Source organism: Onychostoma macrolepis, chromosome 07, assembly GCF_012432095.1.
Source record: "Onychostoma macrolepis isolate SWU-2019 chromosome 07, ASM1243209v1, whole genome shotgun sequence".
In the NCBI taxonomy this organism is placed as follows: Eukaryota; Metazoa; Chordata; class Actinopteri; order Cypriniformes; family Cyprinidae; genus Onychostoma; species Onychostoma macrolepis.
This window is the reverse complement of record NC_081161.1, coordinates 24253566-24274282: the sequence shown is the minus strand read 5'-3', so window position 1 is coordinate 24274282 and position 20717 is coordinate 24253566. Positions and strand designations below refer to the sequence as shown.

Below are 20717 nucleotides of genomic sequence, written 5' to 3'. Positions count from 1 at the left end.
TCTCCTTTGTGGTGCATGTTTAGGATTACTGTCTACGATTCCCGTGCTGAGCGGGTTTGAGCTCTTGTCTGTCTGAAGGTGGATAGGTGAGTGATTGTATTGTTGCGAAGAAAGAAAGCACAGAAAGCGATAGGTTGGCCTTGGAGGTAAAGCTGGATTATAGCAGACGAATGGAAACTTGCTATGGAGCTTTTTTACTTGCCGGATTTAGGGGAGGGACGGAGACTTAATTCAAAAACGTTTACACGGGAAAGCAAATGGCACATGAAATGCATAAGCACAAGAAATATGGTTCATGCTCTTGTTTGCATTGTATAAACAACAAATGTAACTCTGCGCTGAACTGAAATCCTCTGCTTTATATGTGCATGACTCTTTTATATGTTCATCTTTGAGTTATGCATGTTACAGGAAATATTTTATTCACCATATCATCATTAGGACCTTTCAAGCAACTTTTTTCTTTCTCCCATGTGCAGTCGTATATGGAGGATCACCTGCAGAATAAGGATCGTTTGGATAAGGAGTGGGAGGCTCTCTGTAGTTACCAGGCTGAGCCAGCAGCATGTGCGGTGGGTCAGGAGGAACAGAATGTCCAGCGCAACCGCCCACACGGCGTCCTTGTGTGTGAGTGCTTCGCAAATTGTATCTGCCTCGAGTGAATTTATATTTGTTTTCTTGCACACTATGCCATAGAACGTCAGCACGGCCTGTCACAGGCTAATGTGTTCTGTTTTGATTCATTAAAAAAGTCAGTGGCCTCTTCTAATCATACACTGATAAAAAATTTTATAAAAATGTGCAGACTCTACTAAAGGAATGATCACATGTTTAAGAGAAGTGTGTTATTGAAATGTTGATGCTCTAGTAGTTACGTCATCATCGGTCTGTCTGTCTTTTTTTGAATACTGTAGATGATCACTCCAGAGTCATCCTGAAGCTGGAGAATAACCAATCCAGATCTGATTACATCAACGCCAGTCCCATTGTAAGTAGCCATGCTCATGATTTACGTATTTTATGCATCATGTCCATTAATGGGAGTGAAAACACCTCTTACGGGTTGTTCATGTGAAGGAAACACTGACTCTTTTTGAAACACAGTATTTATGTCCGTTTTTGCCAATTGCTTGGACTTTTTTTGCCAGGTCTATTTTAACCTCTCCTTTGAAATTTGAGGCTTACTTATATTCTTTATTTATTTGCTCATTTATTTGTTCCCCTTTTCTCCCTCACTTCTCTCCTCTGTGGATCAACATTGACCATTCTCAGACTGTTAAATATGCTCTTTTATGTATATGTAGAAGCACAGACACTGAGGGACTGAGAAAACAAAAAGAAAAAAACTCAAAAGTAGGTTCAAATAGTCAAGTCATTAATTTCTAAAACAAAAATAAACATGGCAAACATTATGAGCCAAAAGGAAGGTTTGTCTATCAACGTAAACTTTTTGTGTGCATGATATAAGACACAGACCACGTGAATGCTTTAAAACCAAACACTTCATTGCCATCACAGACACAATAATTTTTGTTTTGGCCCCTTAATCAGTACATACACATAATGTTAATCAGTATAATACCTGTGCAGCAATATCACACTGAGAAAGTCAAACTGAGTCATTTTTACATGCTGTTATTTTTGGACTCCAACTCGTCAAAAGATGAAACAAAAGGCACAAGCGAGTCAGCCCTCCCTCCCCGAGGGTTTCGCGCTGCAGTCGGGGTTGGGTGCACTGATCCGCTGGTGCGGAGACAAATGCATGGAGGCGCGGTAATTAAAGCGCAGCAGGGATTTGGCAATGTGCGTTTCAAAAACTGTGATAATTATGTCTGTCAATGTTTGTAGCTTCTTTCTCATTAGCTGCAAGAAAGAAAAAGGCCTCAAAGTAAATCATTCGTGATATTTTTCACAACCTCCTCACACCAACACCCTTTCCTTCGGATTTGGTGACTGTTTAGGGTTAAGTTATATTCTGGATCTGCATTTCTCTATCTCTCAATCATACATACACAAAAAAAGGTATGAGTGGTGCAGAAAAAGCTTTTCAGATGATATTTAAAAACATTTTGTTCCTTTCAGTAATATTGAGTAAATGAAACCAGGTGAAAAATATGACAATCTTTGTTTTGTTCCATCAATCTTGACTCCTAAGAATTTTGATTCATGATACATAATATTTTACATATCATAGTAATACGTGAACACATCATACTATGCCCTATCTTCTTCTTTCTTTGATATTTTTCCTTATAGTGCATCACAGGATGCTGAATTTGCTGATAAACCCCTAAAAAATTCAGATCTCTTAAAGTAATTAGACCTTAAGAGTGTGATAATCTCTTTGAGTGTGAAATGACAAATCGACTATAATAACACCCTGTATAGAGAGCGGGTAGTCAAAAAACAGTTTCATATAGACTGCCGGCATTAGCCAGCTTGTGTATATATAATTGTTCTACCCTTAAATTGCTCTTGCCAACAATTAAGGTTGTGCAAAGCAATTATATCCATTTTCTGCCATGCTAATGGGTGTGCGTGTCATTCACTGTAACCATGGGGTTTGAATCTGTCTCTCTCATGCAGTGGTGTTTGATCTTTTTGTGAGGCTATAGAGAAATTAGTGCAGAAGTACTGAACCATGCAATTACTTTAGCAAAAGTTTTGAAAGGCTTTGTGATCGGCTTTTGTGCTTTAAAGACATACGTACTCCCAAACGCACTCACAAAGACAGACATACGAGCAATCAAGCACACTCTCACACATACAGCTGTAGCATTTGATCAGCGTGGTAAAATGTTCATCAAATCAGAGCATTTTGGATGTGAAAAATGGCCACATTTATCAGTAGGACTATACTTTTTAAATGATCTTAGCTTAGAGCTTCAAGGACACACACATACACATACACATGAAAGAGCAGCAGCAATTCTAAAAGTGTTTGGAGCTTGTGTTACAATCTCGTCCACTCTCTCCTTCCTTCATTTAATAAGCCCGGTTCTGACACCCTAACAAGACTGCATACCTTGCCTCCTTACAGCAAATATGCTTTTGTTACAGCTCAAAATGGGCACATTCCAACCTGATGACAGCTTTCACTTCTTTTTGTTAGGAGACATTTCAGGTCAGGAGAATGTTCTCCTGTAATGCATCCAGACAATAATATCTTTCCACTAACATGAGTGTGAACAGGATGTGATGTAATCAGAGTTTTTTGTTTGTTTGTTTTTTTGCTTCACCTTTTCTTTTAGACCCCGATGAATGGTTTGTGTTGTGGTGTTCTTTGATGGACAGATAGTGGGATGTGTGGACTAATGGTCAGAGTGAAAGACTGGATGCCATTCATCAGACACAGATAATAAGAGCTAAATTCTGAATTGTGGTCATCACAGCTTGTAAACATGGATTATTAAATAAGAACTGATCAGTAGCATGCCCCGTTCTGCCCATTCTCTTGCACTGCATAAATCAGTAAATGCCAGTCAGGTTTATGAGTATCCCAGAATATAGGTGTGATTTGTTGGGCTTGTTTTTCATCCACAGTAGACTCAAGATTTAAGATTTTTATTATATTTTAACATACATATTTATATACAAAATACAACCTGCAGTGAAATGTAATTTTGATTCGCTCCATAGACAGTGCATCGAATATATAAAGGATAAGCATGGGAAAAACTAAAGTAAACCTGAAGCAGTATAAGACTGTATACATGAAAATTCTTAATTGTTTTTTTACTTTAATAATGTTAATGATAATCCTAAATGAAATCCAGTATGGTAATATTAAATTAATATTAATGTTAAATATTAAAATAGTATGAACAGAACAAAAGGTTATACTATCAAAACCAAATTTAAGGGTTAGATCAGGTAGAAATAGGTCCATACGGTTACAACTGCAAGATATTGCTTTTAACAGTGAACACATTTTGGTTTGTGTCAGTGAAGAGATACCTGAGTGTCAAAAGGTTGAGAAACACTGGTAACGTTTAACAGTTTGCAAACCTATTAGATTAAATAAGTTAAAGGAGGTGGATTGTCCCTTTGCTGCGGTTTGAAATTTACTTTTGCTTGTTATGGTTTTGCTGCTGATTAGCTGAAGTGCTGGTGAAGATCTTTCCTGTCATTATTTAATTGTGGCTAGTGCATTATGAATGTCACAGTCCATATCCATATCATTTTTTTTCTTTCCATCATTAGCTTTTTTCCATCGGGACAGCTTTCACTCAGACAGGCACACAATTACACGCAGACACCCTCCTCCAGCCACTGAGCTTCTCATCAATAAATGCGTTTGATTAGAGAGATGCCTTGCTTTACTCCCAGAGCCGGCTTTAATCAGAGGTATTAAAGAATGCACATGCTCGGAGAGGACAGACAGGGGAGAGAGAGGAAGAAGGGGTGACTGGAGATGATAGAACGATATAGAAATGGAAGAGAGAGTGGATGTGAAGTAGATAAAAATGAGAGCGAGAAAGACAGGAGAGAGGGGTCGGGAGAGGGGAGGTGGTCGTGAGAGAGACGACTCTGCTCTCATTAGTGACAGGCCTCTGTGCCTTCGCTTTATTTGATTTGCTTTTCCTTTTCCTTTTTTTCTCTCAAGCTTTTTAACTCCAAACAGAAATCGTGGACATTCTGTTTCTCTTGGCAGCAAGTTTGTTTACCCCTTCCCCAAAGATCGGAGGGGACCTAAGAAATGTTCAGAAAGCAGATAAATAAGATAAATGAAACAGCACAGTTTTACATAGAGGCTTCGTGTCAGAGGAGAGCACCATAGAAACTAACATCCTTCCAACATGCAGCCATATCACTTTTGTTCCTCTGTAGAATAGAGATATTCTTTAATCAACAGACTACTCAGTGTTTCATTTTCAGTATTGATTCAAAAATGTTTGTTTCAAGAATATTCATGAAATATTTACTCTGTCTTTTCACTTTTAAGATGGACCATGACCCCCGAAACCCAGCCTATATCAGCGCTCAAGGTCCTCTTCCCTCCACTGTGGCAGACTTCTGGCAGGTAAGATACTCAGTGTTGTCCAAGTCTAATCCATATGGATAAAACACAAGTGCAAGAATGAAAATGTTAGGTTCATGATTCATGATTCAAAACCACTGTCCAGAGTGGATAGTTCCTTTTTACCATATTAGACTCAGGCAAACCTATTAGCAAGAATTGCTTTTGCATTCATATTGGTTTCAATATCTATCTGTAAAAGAAAAAAAACTAACACTAGCTTTCTATTCTATCTATTCCTTTTCTTTTTTATTTATTATACAATTAACACAAGCAAAAAAGGCCTCTAACACTAGCTTGATCTTTTCTTTTTCTATTCTGTTTTCTTTTTATTTATTATATAATTTCAAAAAAACTTGCTACGTGTACTGCATTTAGCTAAGTGAGACTTGTTATAGCACTTGCGTATCATTGCTCTTTTGTTGATTTTGATCGCTTCCATTGTCCTCATTTGTAAGTTGCTTTGGATAAAAGTGTCTGCTAAATGGCAAAATGTAAAAGCAAACTGAGATCTCATAATATAACATGAAAGCGTCTGTGCACTGTATGAACTCTCAAATAAGGCAAAACTGGGACTTTTGGTAATGTTAAGGGTAGAAAGGACACTTTCCATCTGCACTCAGAAAGCTGCTTTATGAACATCATTATATTACCTTAATTAGGAGGGCCAAAGGTCCCATAAGGTTTGGGATTCCTCACTGCACAGTGTCAGTGCTGAAAATATAAGTGAAGATCTGAGCTTTTTCTCCAACACAGATGCTTTGAATGAGAAAGTCTCTCACTATAATAGTTTTGATTATAACAAATTGATTTCAGTGCTTTTATTTGTTTGTTTGCATATTAGAATCAGTGTTAATTGCTCAGATGATTTTAAGAACCACCTAAATGCTTTTTGCTGGCATGCGTAGGATGTTTTCAACTCAATTCATATTTTACGATCAGCAGCAGCTTTGAACGTGTTTTCTCTTTGTTTTTTTCTTTCTTTTTTTTTTCAAGGTTAGATAAGTAGATGGTGTTAAATAGTAACCGTAATCTACATTTTAATAAATTGACTGTGGTAATGTGTTGCTGTCACTTGACCCTCTATAATCACAAAGATGTGTTTACTAACAGATGTGGGTGTACACTAATTGATGTTATTGGTTGTTTGAATTTGTCATTTTGTCAATTACTGGCAGAAAATGAATGATCTAAATTGATTTAATTCCATGCAGATGAATTATAGACAGCCAGGCTAGTTCTGAATCCAAAAAAGGCCATTAAAAGTTCCATTTAAATTAAACTGAGTACATTAATCCCTGTCAGTTAATGTAGTGATGTCATTGTCTCATTAATGAAAAGGTGATTCATACCAAACACAGCCAAGCTTTTAAAAGTTTGCAGAGTCTTAAGTTTTCTCTTTAATAAAGGACATGTATACATACATATTTACTTATATGTTAAGTGTAAACCTTTTCCTTCTTCATTAGGCATGGCTTGTAAGACTTTCTCTAGTTTTTCATTCAAAGAAAAAACAGTGTTAATTAGTGATAAGCCTCCATGTTGTTTAAAGTTCTGAAGTCATTCATTAAGTATGTGCGAGTGTACATCTAAACAGAAACTAATGATTAAAGAGATTATTATTATAAAAATGTAGTTTAATAAAACTGTATTTGACATATTGGTGTTTTAGGTCTTTTTAGATGTACTTCTCTGGAACCATTTATTTCCACTGAACTCCTAAAGACAAGTAGTGATGATTCCCTTTATGTCCACATTACAATGTGATGTTGAATGTCAGAATTGGAGCTTTGTCCACATGTCAAAAATTTTTTTAATATATATATATTTGCATAATACTCTGAAAAGTTTTCCTCGGAGGGAAAGAAACTTCTACATCTTTCAAGTTTTATTCACAGAATATTCAGTTGTCGCTTTGTGCAATTTTTATTCAGAATTCTGGCCAAGCACAGAGCACTCAGTCCTGTTTTCCGCAGAGTTTTCAGAAACATGTTTGTTGGTTTTGTTTGACCTTTTCTGCATATTGCACTGCAAAGCTTAAACTCAACAATATTTGATCACCTGGTCTGGAACATTAGTGCAAGCTCCTCCATTGACCTTCACTTCCCACTCCTATATTGAGGAATCAAGCGTTGTGATCTTTGTATATGAGCTCCTCAGTCAGACATTTTTAAACTACACAAGAAATGTTTTTTACAACGCTGAATAACATTTATCTTTTAACATCATTTGACCATTAATGTATACAGTGCTAAGCATCTAAACACATTTCTGTCTTTTTTCCTGTAAGCTAATAGTGGTGCCATAAATTCTATTAGGATGAAACATGTGAAACAAAAAACTCTACTACAAATACGACATTCAGTGACTGCTATTTTGTATTGCCACCATTCTCTCATCATATAATCATGAATTTAAGACATTTTATTCTTCATCAATTTCATCTCCAGTGCTTTGTGAGATTAAAAATGATAACATATTCATAATGATAACTTTATATTGCTTTTTGAACCACTTTTACCATGGTGTAACGTCTCTACATTTCTCTGTTAATGACTCTGTGGGGACGTGTGGCACATGAGTTTGATTATTTTATGAGCAGGATCATTGTATTTTATTGCTACCATAAAAGTCAGTGTTTTCCCTCATTTTCCTAATGGCCGCAGTGGGCCTTTCCGTGATTGAAGGACACAGTAAAAGTGTGATTAGGGGAAATGGAGCAAGGCTGAGGAGGTTCCGTATACAAGGGGAAGGGGAGATCAAGAGATAAAGGGCAAGAGAGGTGGGCCGGAAGACTAAACTAAACCTCCATTACAGTGACGAGTGGGGTTGAGTTATTAAGACCAATTATGTTTAAAGCAAACTCTGCTGAAAAGCTTAACTTTCTGAATCCAGTCATACCGTAAAGGAGGGAATTTGTTTGTCTTGCAAATGTATTTTTGGCTGTTTTTCCCTGTCTACATTGTAACATTGCTTTTGCATTTTCTGTTGATGGTGTGTTGTGTAGATGGTGTGGGAAAGTGGCTGTGTGGTTATTGTCATGCTGACACCTCTTGCTGAAAATGGCATCAAACAGTGTCATCAGTATTGGCCTGATGAAGGCTCGGACCTCTACCACATATATGAGGTAAACCTCCCGTGGAATGATGATTTATTATTTCAGGTTTTAACTCTCTGGGATCTGAGGGGGTTTGGGGGCACTGAAGAAGTTTTAACATGCCCTGACATTTGTGTTTTGTTTTTTGTTTTTCAGTATCTTAAAAACATATTAATATAGCTTAACTAAATATTAGGACAATGGACCCTTTTCACAAACTTTGATGACACATTTCCACAGTTATTAACATTGTAAATCTAGCAAAGTTTTATATTATTTCATTTTTGAAAAAAAAAAAAGTACATTCTTAACACTACACTGTATGTTTACAGTTTTTGACTGTAAATTATGTTTAATTTGTTCAGTTTTACTTCTAAAAACTGTACAATTAACAGCATTTTACTGTAAAATAACATGAAATGTATGGTTAGATCTTTTTCCCTGTATAAAGTACGAGAACTTACTGTTAACCTATTAACAATTTTTTTTCTTTCTGTAGCATTACAATATTTTACAGTTAAAATTACACTATTTTTTACAGTGTATACTTTGTTTTGTATTACCTTGGCATTAAATTTCAGAATACTAATAATAAAATGACTGAGGCAGTGACAGCAAATTGACCTCTTTTTCTCTTTCGACAACCATGATCAATATCTCAATATTTTTTTCCACCCTGGAAAATCATAGAAACGCCATTGTGGATCTTTTTTTTTTTGCTACTATAGTAAATGAGAACCCAACTATGGCAAGTTTACCAGATTATAGCAAGTTTACCCAATTATGACAACTTCCACTTATGAGAAACCTTGAAATATGAAAAGGGTCCATATAATCACCCTATTAGTTTTTGTACCAAAATAACAGTATTTCCTTCAAGTTTTGTCTGTGTTTGTTAACACTATACATGAATCTAAAGCATGTCAGAGTGTAAAATCACACTGTGCTTATATGTTCTTGAAGGTAAATCTGGTCTCTGAGCATATCTGGTGTGATGATTTCCTGGTGCGCAGTTTCTACCTGAAGAACGTCCAGACTAATGAGACCCGCACAGTCACTCAGTTCCACTTCTTGTCCTGGATGGACCAGAATGTTCCAGAATCAGCTAGAACCTTGCTGGACTTCCGCAGGTATGTGTCCAGCTGCTGCATTTCACCAGGATGTTAATGGCAGAATGTTTACCTATGCAGTTTTTGTCTTAAAGGTTTGAGCCAATATACTTATTTTCCTAAAAGGTGTGTTCATTTACCTTCATCCTGTAGGTTAAGAAAGAACAGAGAGTATGTTTTTGAAGAAATAAAATCTAGCCCTTTATCCCTATATGTGTGCATAGTAGCAAACGCATGGAAATCCCTCCACAATAATCCCTATTAAATTAAACATTCCAATTAAATGTGAAATGTTCAGCAATAAAACAGCAGTGAAAGGAAAGCCAATGGCAGCATATGACTCCCTCATTTTTCACCTGCTGTGAGCGTTCTGAAGAAATGCAATAGGCCTCTGGGGGAAAACCTTAAAGAAATTTAACAACCCTGGCACAGGCGGATGTATACCTGCAATAGGACGATCCATTTTGGTCTTCTAGTTTCTTTGTTCATGCTCAAGTAGAGTTAACCAATTTTAGCAAGTGTTCTGCTGTGCTGTTACATTTAGTTTATTAATCCCACTACTTCACCACAGAATGTAGGGAAATGATGTTGGCATGTTACATTTCAGACTGCCTGCTTTGTATTTTTAGAGTTTAATGTGTAATCTTTTGGAGAATTTCCTGTTGTTGACTCAGAGCTCTGTGCAGCTCACTCTGATTTGCTTACATTCATTAATTATGGTATATCTACCATTTATCTAACCATTTTACAGACACGGGTGCAGTATGCTTTAGATTTCAAATATTTCTTCTTATAGCTACTGTACACAGTGTAGGCTATGGGGAAATGTCTAATTTTTACATGTGCATATGCATATTACATATGCCTGTCATATGAGAGTAAAATTTATGTGCTGACATTTCTAAAGCGTCAGATTTGGAGTGCTGATTCTGGGAGGACTGTTGGATCACATGCACAAAGCGTTTAGATCTGGAATGCTGATGCTGGATCTTGTGGCCTGAGAAATAATGGGGTAATAAATGTGCGCTGATAAATGAAAAGGGTGGGTCTGATCCTCTATCAGCAGTCTTACTGATGATTGACATATGATCCTCGAGTCTGAATTATCACTCCCATTCTGAGACCCAAAGTGTTCTGAATATTCTTTTCACTTTAAAAACAAATCTGCCAAAGTTTCAATGACACCTTGAGCATTGAGGCTTTGGCGAGATGGTTTTAACCTTGGTGCTTCTTTTTGACTTGCTCTGGTTTCTGTTGCCATTCTGAATATCTCCCCAAAGGCCTGTGACACAGTCTTGTCTCATACACTGCCATGACTCACACTGAATCTGTCAAACGCTCCTCACTCACCTCTCTTGTTTTTTCGTTGGCCAGCTAATTAGCGGTTGCCAGTGTCATTTTTGTGATGTTGCAGCTAGTTATATGAGCCCAGTTGCATAGTCACAAAAGTGATCATTGGAAACTGTATCTCCTCTTCCAGGCCCTTGATTTTTCCTTGCCTCCCCACCTGCATCTCAAACTCACCAGATGTCCCTGTTTCTCGCACTCACCCACCCTTTTTCTCTGCCCCTCTGTTTTGCCCAGAAACACAGACTGCTGCCCTAATGCCCCAATGTATGATGGTCCCCTCTGCACTCTTTCAGATCTGCCCTATCTCAGACAAATATTTAAAGCACTTTTCTTACACATTTCTTGTGGAGGAAACATCAGGCTTTATTTTATATTTATTTCAAGGTCCAAAAATTTACTTTATGTCAAACAAGAAAATTGTACTTATCTAGAATTGTATGTTGGACAATTTTTTATTAAAACCATTTATGTTCATGCCCACTGTGAATTTTTACTCATACTTTTATTAAATGAATATTATGATCAAGGAATTTCACATTTGTTTTGCTAAAAGAAAAAAACTATTTTATTCTTCTGATGGTAATTTTTCCACAATATTTAAATGTCTGTTGAGCATGTCACTTACATCAATGTGGGTAGGTAACCATTCTTATACTTTGACTTCAACCATGTAACCTGTTGTGGTTCTTTATAAAGTTAAAGTTAATCAATTCTGTTTTATAAACTAGCCAAAGCCAGTTGTTCTTGTATTTGGCTCTTGGCGAATGTTCATTTTGGACCCAGCTGTCTTTAAATAACATTATATAAATGCGTGCAGCAGGTTTTAGAATTGAAAGTCGTCCCACGAGCATTCAGATCTGATCTTAAAACCCTTTTTTTGGTATCTCTTGAGAAATCAACCTTGAGGTATGCACAAAGCAGGGTTTTTTTTGGGGGGGGGGGGGGGGGGATAAGCAAAACAATACGAGTTAACACAATAGGTTTCCATGGCAACAGCACATATGTGCCTTAAAATCCTGCAAAGCCTTATGGTTTTGCAGGCATTATAATTGTGCAAGGTTAATGTGTTTTGGATCATGACACCTAACCACACATCATTTACTTAATGGCTTGTCACAATGTGGCGGATTTAACAACCTCTCCATTTGATTTAATTGTTTGGCATGGACCTTTTGGTTTATATTGATTTTGATAGACACATGTTAGAAAGTCCTCTGGTTTGACAGTAACGTGTTTGATAATAAGCAAATGTAATATGTTTATATGTGACCATATTTATAAGAGTTTCTAAAATGGCAAATGAATATGTCCATAATCTACTTATTTGCACTTCCAGTATTAATGGCCTCTTTTTTTCTGTCATTGCAGAAAGGTTAACAAGTGCTACCGGGGCAGATCTTGTCCAATTATTGTTCATTGCAGGCAAGTACCAGAATAACATAAAATGCATTTATAAGCTATTTGCATCTATCTAAGAAAAATAATATATATATAGTTTTATTTATTTTATATAAAATGCAAAAGTGAACGCAATATTAAGTCCAGTGATATAAATTATCAGTGGTCTGAATTATCTCTCAGGCACTGGTACAATAAGTGAAGTATTGAGTGAATATCTACATGAGGGATGGTAAAAATGGATGGCCTTTACCCTCAGTGTAAAATTGAGGAATGTGAGAGTCTGTGTAAACTAAAATAGTGGCCAAATGATCTTTAACACCAGGGGTTAATGAGCAACATGTTGTGCATTGTGGGGAAGACAGGCTTCACAGCTGTCATGCATATTTGAATAATTCAGAATGATATCAGGGGAGAGGGAAGAGTTTCCCTAAATAGTACTCATTTCCCAAACCCCCCACTTGAATGTGTTTTGTGTGTGTGTGTGTGCTTAAAAAGCGGCATACACACACATTCATTCAGTAATACACTCATAATATTCAGCCGCATGTCTTGAAAAGTAACCTTGATTTCAAATCAGAATGCAGTTTACCATCCAACTGCGTCTAAATTTGACTGGTTCTCGCAATTTAGTCGATTGCGTAGAAGGTAAAACAAGTTTTAAATGCTTTTTCAAGTCCCTTCAAATTCCCACTGTGTTCAGACGCTTTGTTTTTGCTCTTAAAAGAGCTGTGTTGTGTTTCATTTTTCTTTTTTCTTTTTGCAAATGCAGTTTAGTTTTGCAAAGAACAGGAAAACAAGACAGCAGTCGTCTTTGACAGAATTATTGTGAATGCTGAAGGATGATGCAACAGCAAACAATGCGGCTGAAACACAACAGAGAAATGAACGCTTTGTTTTCATTTCAGCAGGCACATACTGTAATGCTCCTTCAGACAGGTCTGCTCTTTTCTCAGAAGTGATAACGAGTTTCTGTCTTCATTTGCAGCGATGGCGCTGGAAGGAGTGGAACCTACATCCTGATTGACATGGTTCTAAATAAAATGGCCAAAGGTAAGAGTGCACGGCACAGATGAGGAGGCGCTGTTATACCACACGTTTCACACAGTGAAGGTCTCGTCATGCATTAGAGGATGATGATGGCCAAGGCTCTCAAAAGGCTAATGCGAATAAAAGTGCGTGAAAACATGAAGAACGGAGAAGAGCGTGTATTTCTCCTTGTGTTTGCACCTGTAAGCAACTGCGAGGGTTTCAGCTTCGCCTAATACGGTTGGCTTTTTCACATGCAAATATTAAACGTTCAGCTCCGCTTAGAATTTAACAAGTCATGTGAATCCAGCCACGGAGACGGAAGGTGCCTTCATAACCTGTCCGAATCATCACCATTCTTCCTGACCCCATCTGGTGAGGTCGCCCATGCATTTGCCTCCACCATGGTCCGTGACTTTTGAGGGATCATAATGAGGGATCAAAGGCCAGATGCAAGGGAGAGCGTCGTCGCATTTGTGCCTCTTTCCCATGCTGTCAGAGGCCCGGAGCCTCGGCCCTCAGCGACCCCCTCCATCTCCCTTTTGTCTGCTCTCTGGGAAGGAGGAGGGGCGCCCAGGTTGCCCACTTTCCAGTGTTCACTTGTGTGATCAAAGCCCCAGAAAGTCCCAAACAACAGAAATCTCCCTCTTCCATTCCCCTTTTCTCTCTCCTGTTCTTCATGTCTTCCTCTTCTCTCTCTCTCTCTCTTTTCTGAAACACCCCGTCGTATTTTTCTTTTGCTTTTCTTCATCTCCAGGAATGAATTGTAAATTAGTGAAGAATGCTGTTTTAATTCCAAAGCCTTTTCTTGTTAGATGCCCCCTCCTTTGCTCGCTCTCTCTGTCTTTCCCCCTAAACTTCGGAATCTTGCACTTCTTAAGACATGAAAGTGTTGGAGCACTTTTGAGGCTGGAACCCCAGCTGCACTCGCTCCCTTTCAGAAAGCATCTATAAGGATTCCCGCTTTTCTCTTTCCTTCGCCCTCAAACTCTCTCACTCTCTCTCTATCAATCTGTGCAGAAGGGAGGGGGTGGTCTTTCTTTTCTTTTTGAAGAATGAATGAATGAATGAGAAATAAGGCCTTGTTAGACCTCTTCTGCTCTCCGCTCATTTATGAGGAGAAACAACAATGGACCTGTAGAAAAAGTCATTCAAGCTAAAGGTGAAAGGGAGATTTCTCCTAATCAGCCTTTTTCACTCTTACCGCCATGTGAAAAATTTCATATTCACTTTACAGTTTTGGTTCAGTCAGTGGTGCCAATGTAAATTTGTATTGCCAAGAACAACAGCTCTGCATGAGTGCAGCCGTATGTAAACTGTGTGCAGGTTCACTATCTGTGTTTTCATGAGCTCTACTGGTATTAACCACTGTCTCCGAATCTTTTATTTTAAGTGATTATTCATGTTAGAATTAAAATTATTGGTTACACTTTATTTTGATAGTCCACTTTAGACATTCTACTAACTACAAGTAACTTTGTAACTACATGTTAACTACATGTCAACTAATTCTCATTCATTTTCAACTACACGTCTACTAACTCTCAGAGTAGACTGTTAGGTTAGGTTTAGGGTTAGTAGAATAAGTTAACATATACTTGCAAAGTTTCTCATAGTCAGTCTGTTGTATGTTGTGAACCCATCAAAATAAAGTGTTAGAAGTTATTAAGCAGACAGTCTACTAATACTCTAATGACTGCTAGTTGACATGTAGTTGCAAAGTTACTTACTGTTAGTAGAATGTCTAAAGTGGACTATCGAAATAAAGTGTTAACAAATTATCTGAGCTCTTGGCTAAATCTGCTGAATATAAACTAAAAACTGTAAAAGCAGGTACACTGTAAATAATTTTGATTTTTTTTTTTTTTTGTCTTGTTTCCAGTCAAAATATCTAGAAATTCTTAAATCAAGAAGGATTTTCTAGGATTTTCTAAGTAAAAAATTATTGTCTTGAACTCACTTAATTTTGACTTGTTTTTTCTGAAAACAAGATAATAATTTTTACTTGTCTAGAAAATCCTTCTTGAAATTGTGGATGGAAACAAGACAAAAAATCTAAGTAAGTAAAGCATTTTTTGCAGTGTAGGTGACCTGCAAAATCTAAATGAATGGCTTTATTCAAGTCAAAAAAATAATATGTAATACAACTGAATCAATCTGACTACATTGAATTACACTAACAATTAATTTTAAGAGTCAGATCGGGTAGAAAAAATTTACATTTACATTTTTATTAAAGATTAGATTTTTACCACTGGTATTATTGTACTTGTATTTATGTTTTATGGCATATTTTGTTCTAGAATAAGGCATGAAGTTCTGCTCTAGACTAAAACAAGGTCTAAAAAAAAAGGTACAGACACAGTCTATAAGCTTTGTCCAACACTGCAAAGGGAATGTAATTCCACAGAAAAAGCGAGCACTGGAGAGAGTGCTAGATGATCTATGATTATGTGGAGTACTTTGAACTCATGTTATGTGGCTCTGTTGCAGGTGCTAAGGAGATTGATATTGCTGCTACCCTGGAGCACCTGAGGGACCAGAGATCAGGCATGGTACAGACCAAGGTAAGACTTTAATTTCTGTAAAACTCTGCTTAAAGAACAGTGAGGAAGTGCAAAATGATGGACACTCAGTATTTAGGGTCTCTGTTAAAGATTTAAATATCTATCAAATCAAAATTCGCTTTTTTCTGTAGCACTGCTCTTATTGCTTTGAAATTTTCTCTCATGGATATGTCTGTTTAAGGCAAATGAATCCTTATATTTGGTGCATTTTAGCAATAATACAATATTAATGTAATTATTATTCAATTTCATACCATGATAAGCTCATTATCAGAAGGAAAAGTTCAGTCAGCTGCCCTTTAAGCACAATTACACCTGCACACATCGTCCCGAGACGTCCTGTACAATACATCCCTAACCACACTGCTACAATTAACATCGATTTGTAATCTAAAACCACATAGTCAATAAAGCAGCAAAAGCCAGACTCAGAAAATTAACTTGTAATTGATCACTTCTTCCATGACAAATACATCCTGTTGATGCCGCAAGCAACAACGTTTTGAATATCTGCCAGAAGATCCTAGAGAGTCTCCAGCATTACAAGATTGACTGATACAAGATCAATTTTTTTTTTTTAACTATGCTAAAGAAACATATATTTAGCATTCTACTGTTTGGAGATAACAAGATGAGCAAATGACAGTCCCCTCCTCAGAACCACACTGAATTACATTAGCTGCTGTTTATGAAAGATAAAGTCCTGACTACCTGGTTAACCACTGTAAACGGAGATACTGAGCCTCCATGGATTGTATTGAAAAGATAGCATTCAGCTGCAAATCTATTCAGAGGATACTGAAAATAGTGAATATGTAAGTGGTATTATATAAGTAGTAAATGTTAGTGGAATGTTAGCTTCCTCTCTGTTTTATTCGTTTTTCGTGTATTTAAGTCAGTGAATACATTTTGCTGAAGCAATCAGCCTACTTTACAGAATAATCAGCTATTCATTTTTTTGTTCGTGTATCATGGAGTGCAACAAATTCCTAATATTTGAATGAAAGCCAGAGCTGTTTCCTCAGCCAACAGTAATGGTTTCTAAAGTAACTGCAAGTTAACAAAATGTACCAACAACTGTCAGAATGTAAAAGATGTTTTTTTTTTTTTTTTTTTTAAGTCATGAAAAAATTACTGCTATTATTTCCTGAGCAAGTCCTCATCCTACTTATCAGTTCCTAGTCACATTGTAGTTAATCTGTAACTGTATGTCTCTGACTCTCTAATGTAATGCCTGACTCGCTAATAAGGATATTTGGATCTTTCTGTTTTGTTTTCGCCTATTTATAAGCAAAATATTATCAGTATTATCATTTAAATGAATGGGAAATCCTTGTACACCTTGGGACTTGCTGTTACGTTTTTAATCACTTTTAAATTAACCCTGAATCTTTTCATTAGAAAGAAAAAAAATAATAGGCCTACATTTATTTAATCATTTATCCTTAATCCTAACGTAACAGTTTGCTCTCAAGCTCTGTAGTTTGTTAATTCTGCTCATTTCTGGACTTTAAGAGTACATTATTTGTGATTTGACTGTTCTGGCCCGCTTAGTCAGTACTTCAGCGCCGCGTTGCTCCAAAAAGCAACATATGTCCAAAGGATGCCCCCTCGCCCTGCACGTTTAGAACACTCTCAAAGCAGGTACTCGTGTGTGAAATTGGTCTGCCTCCTAAAATCCATTCTACCCTCTCTGTTCCTGGCCCAGAATAGGAATGTTTTGTGCATTAGCAGCTCCATGAGCTCTCCGGCTTTTGTTTACCTTGGAAGAGAAGCTCATAAACAGCTTGACTGATCAGATAAATATCCACAGCCATACTTCATCATGTCTGGAGAACATTGAGGTATTAATGTGACACCATCTAGTGGCAAAATGGTCACATTTACACTTTTAGTACGCAGTCGCCTTTTTTCTTCCAAATCGCCTTGCATGTGACAGTGAATGATATTTGTGAAAATGATCAAACCCTTCTCATGCATTTATGGTCATTTGCATGCATTAGGTGGTCTGTGTTTCCAGCACAAGCTATTACCGCTACAAAGTAAAAGGATAAAATAGTGCATTTATTCCATGCTGTTTAGGTTTTGTACTGACATCACAAACCTTTACATTCACTTACTACATACTACATTTTTTGAGAGACTAATTTACATTGGTTCAAAATACAGAAAAGTGCATGTTAAGTTAATTCAAGAGGGATTTTTATCCGTTTCTTGTTTTGCGAAGCTTTGCATCTGACTTGACGCCCACTTTAGCTTGGTTTATTCCGTGGCCTGCAGTGGGAGGCTTTGGTTTCAAACGTTAGTTCTGAGGGTCGCTCTTCAGACAATGATCGATCTTCACAGGGTGCCCCTCAGGGGAGAGACAGATTTTGAGTCATAGTTTGAACAGAGCACATTGAGTCACACATTCTCGGCAGCTTTAAATAAATATCTACACAAGGAGCACACACACATTTTGTATGTACTTTCCAGCAACTTATTACGTCTTCTTCTGACTGATATTCTCTTTAGGTCCGTTTTTCCCTTATTCTGCAAGATAAGTTTGTGCTTAGTATCAAATGTTGGTGTTTTTTGAAGTACTTGGCTGAGTTTCTTCCACTTTCTCTCCTTCTGTCTTCAGGAACAGTTTGAGTTTGCATTGACTGCTGTAGCAGAAGAGGTGAACGCCATCCTGAAAGCGCTGCCTCAGTGAAGGAAACTTTCACAAACACTTCCAACCTGTCTTCTTCCTCTCTTTTCTGTGTAACCTGGATACTTATGAAAACTGACACAATTTTAAGCTCTATCCAAACTCAGACGCATTGTATTGCGCAAGACATTTCTTTGTACTAAGTGTGTGTAAAATTCTATAGCATTGAAATGATTGTTTAGAACGATATTCAACTAGCCAACTAAGCATGCAATCATAGATTGTATTTGCTGCTCGGATTGGTGTTTACATACCCACTAGTTGTGCATATGAAATGTCTGAAGTATATGTGTTTGTGAGAAGCAGATGTGATCTTAGCGTTGCTGAATTAGTTCACTGCGGTTATGTTCTTATACAGTGAGTTCTTGTGACTACACTTAAGTTATGGATGAGCGATACTAATGTGACAATGAGAATACTACAGTATATTGCAGTTCTGTGATCTCCTTGGCATCAACTTTCATTGTTGTGATATATTGTTTCTAGATCAACTAATAAACAGATTGTATTACATATATATAAATTAATTATGCATACAGAATGAACCATGTGATTAAAAATGGTCTGCCAAAATGTAATTGTACATATTATTTTTGTGTGTGCGATATAAAAGTAACATAATAAATCTCAAAACGCTGAGCTTGAGTGATAATTGCATTCATGAATCATTTTGTGTGTGATGGAGGGAGAAAGACTGGATGAGAGAGATTGTACCAACAGTTGTCCTCACGTGAATTGTCGCTCAGTTCTGGCGAGTTGAACAAGAACAGAAAAATAGGCAGTTTTCAGTTTTGCTCATCCTTGAACAACTAATATATATATAGACTAATTCACAAATCATAAAAATGTATTATTGTTAAGAATTATTTGGAAACTTTTCACTTAGGCGCTTACATAAATATTCACACCTCTTAATTTCCTGTCTGCAGTGCTATTATTGACAGCACTCATGACGTCCTGCTATTTCTGTATGTTGATTTGCATTCCATTTGCATATGTATCTGTCGCTTAACCTGCGTCTTATCAGTATGCAGCCAATCTGAATGTAAGGAGGGCATGCTAATCATCTTATGAATAACTATATGGTAACCATAATTGTGCATGTTTAATTGGTCGTCATCAGAGGGATACAAGTTTATTAGAAAAAATTACGGATGGTAATTGCTTCCTGCAGCAACTAGAGTATTATGTGGGATTGTTATACGCTGTCATCTCCCGTTCAGGGAATTCATATTTCCTGGTATCGTTCAGCACTGCTAACACGATTAATTATTGCATTTGGCGACAACTAGTTTAACTCAAGCTGATTTTTTAATTAACTTAGTTTCACTATCATTCTTTTTAAAATTCATCCATTTAGATTGTCCTTGATAATTTGCATTGTGATTATGCTCGTCTGTTCCAAGTTGCTTAAATCAGAATGTCATTATCCATTTTCTTTTCTCTCTCACATGAAGATATCTCATTTTTACCACAATGTCTGTGTCAAAGAGGAGGCATTACTGCTAGTACTATTAGTCCTAAATTGTTCAATTTCATTACATTCACTGACACAGTAGAGCTGCAAATAATGGCCTATTTGCATGTTTTCTGGAATTTGTCAGCTCAAGACCTCAAGTGACCCAAAAACGTCCAAAAGTTTCCAAAACTTAGCTTGCACGTCATGAAGGTTGATGTTAGACATCACAAGCATAAAAAAATTCAAAGAATTCAAAGTTTCATATCCTTAGAAGTACATTATTCAAATGTATGAATAAATGAAAGATACAGATTTAAACTGAAAGATGAGCCTTGCTGATGATCACTAAATCGAACAAGTAGCATCGGAAATGTTGTTTTATAGGACATATTAAGAGCTGAAAGATGAAAATAGTGTTCTAATTGGTTAACATTAGTACATAAGTATTTTACTGTTAATGATCACAAATGACCTTGTGTGCTTCTGTCCTACATAAGAGCTTTACTTCTACCTGCCACTGCATTAGAGGATAAAAAGGAAACTGGCTAGAAACTAAAGAAAGACATAAAGCTACACACAGAACGCCCACACTTACAGACAGAACGGTTCAAATGACTAATCAGTTCTCATCTAGAATACACACTTGTGGCAAAGACTAGAAGCAAAGGTAAATGTTTTATAACTAATGAACTAAAAATCTTGGTTCATGTATATTTAGCTTACTTTATTTTAAGGTGTCCGTGTTACGGTGTAATTATACAAGTAAGTAATGAGTAATAGTAACTAATGTGTACTTACTATAGGGTTCAGGTTAGGACTATGGTTCAGTTTAGGGTTAGTTACATGTAATTATACATAAGTACATGTAACATGTAACAAGGACCCTGTAAAATATATAGAGATGATGATAGTGGCCTTCGGCTCTTTGTGTTTTTGCCTTTCTGTTTGGAGTTTAGCTTACTTCCTGTTCCTGTTTGCCCATTGTCATAGGTAGAT

General features: G+C 36.8%; 1 protein-coding gene across 1 annotated transcript in view; it reads left to right on the top strand.

The window, feature by feature from the left end:
- Positions 1 to 18901, top strand: part of ptprn2 (protein tyrosine phosphatase receptor type N2) — a 189365-nt gene extending 170464 nt beyond the window's left edge. The window contains exons 15-23 of the mRNA XM_058781550.1: positions 480 to 627; positions 915 to 988; positions 4946 to 5023; positions 8028 to 8147; positions 9081 to 9247; positions 11945 to 11998; positions 12963 to 13027; positions 15497 to 15570; positions 18194 to 18901. Of these exons, the coding sequence (XP_058637533.1) occupies positions 480 to 627; positions 915 to 988; positions 4946 to 5023; positions 8028 to 8147; positions 9081 to 9247; positions 11945 to 11998; positions 12963 to 13027; positions 15497 to 15570; positions 18194 to 18265 (852 nt within the window). The 3' untranslated portion in view covers positions 18266 to 18901. The remainder of the gene's footprint in view (positions 1 to 479; positions 628 to 914; positions 989 to 4945; positions 5024 to 8027; positions 8148 to 9080; positions 9248 to 11944; positions 11999 to 12962; positions 13028 to 15496; positions 15571 to 18193) is intronic.
- Positions 18902 to 20717: the final 1816 nt, after the last annotated feature.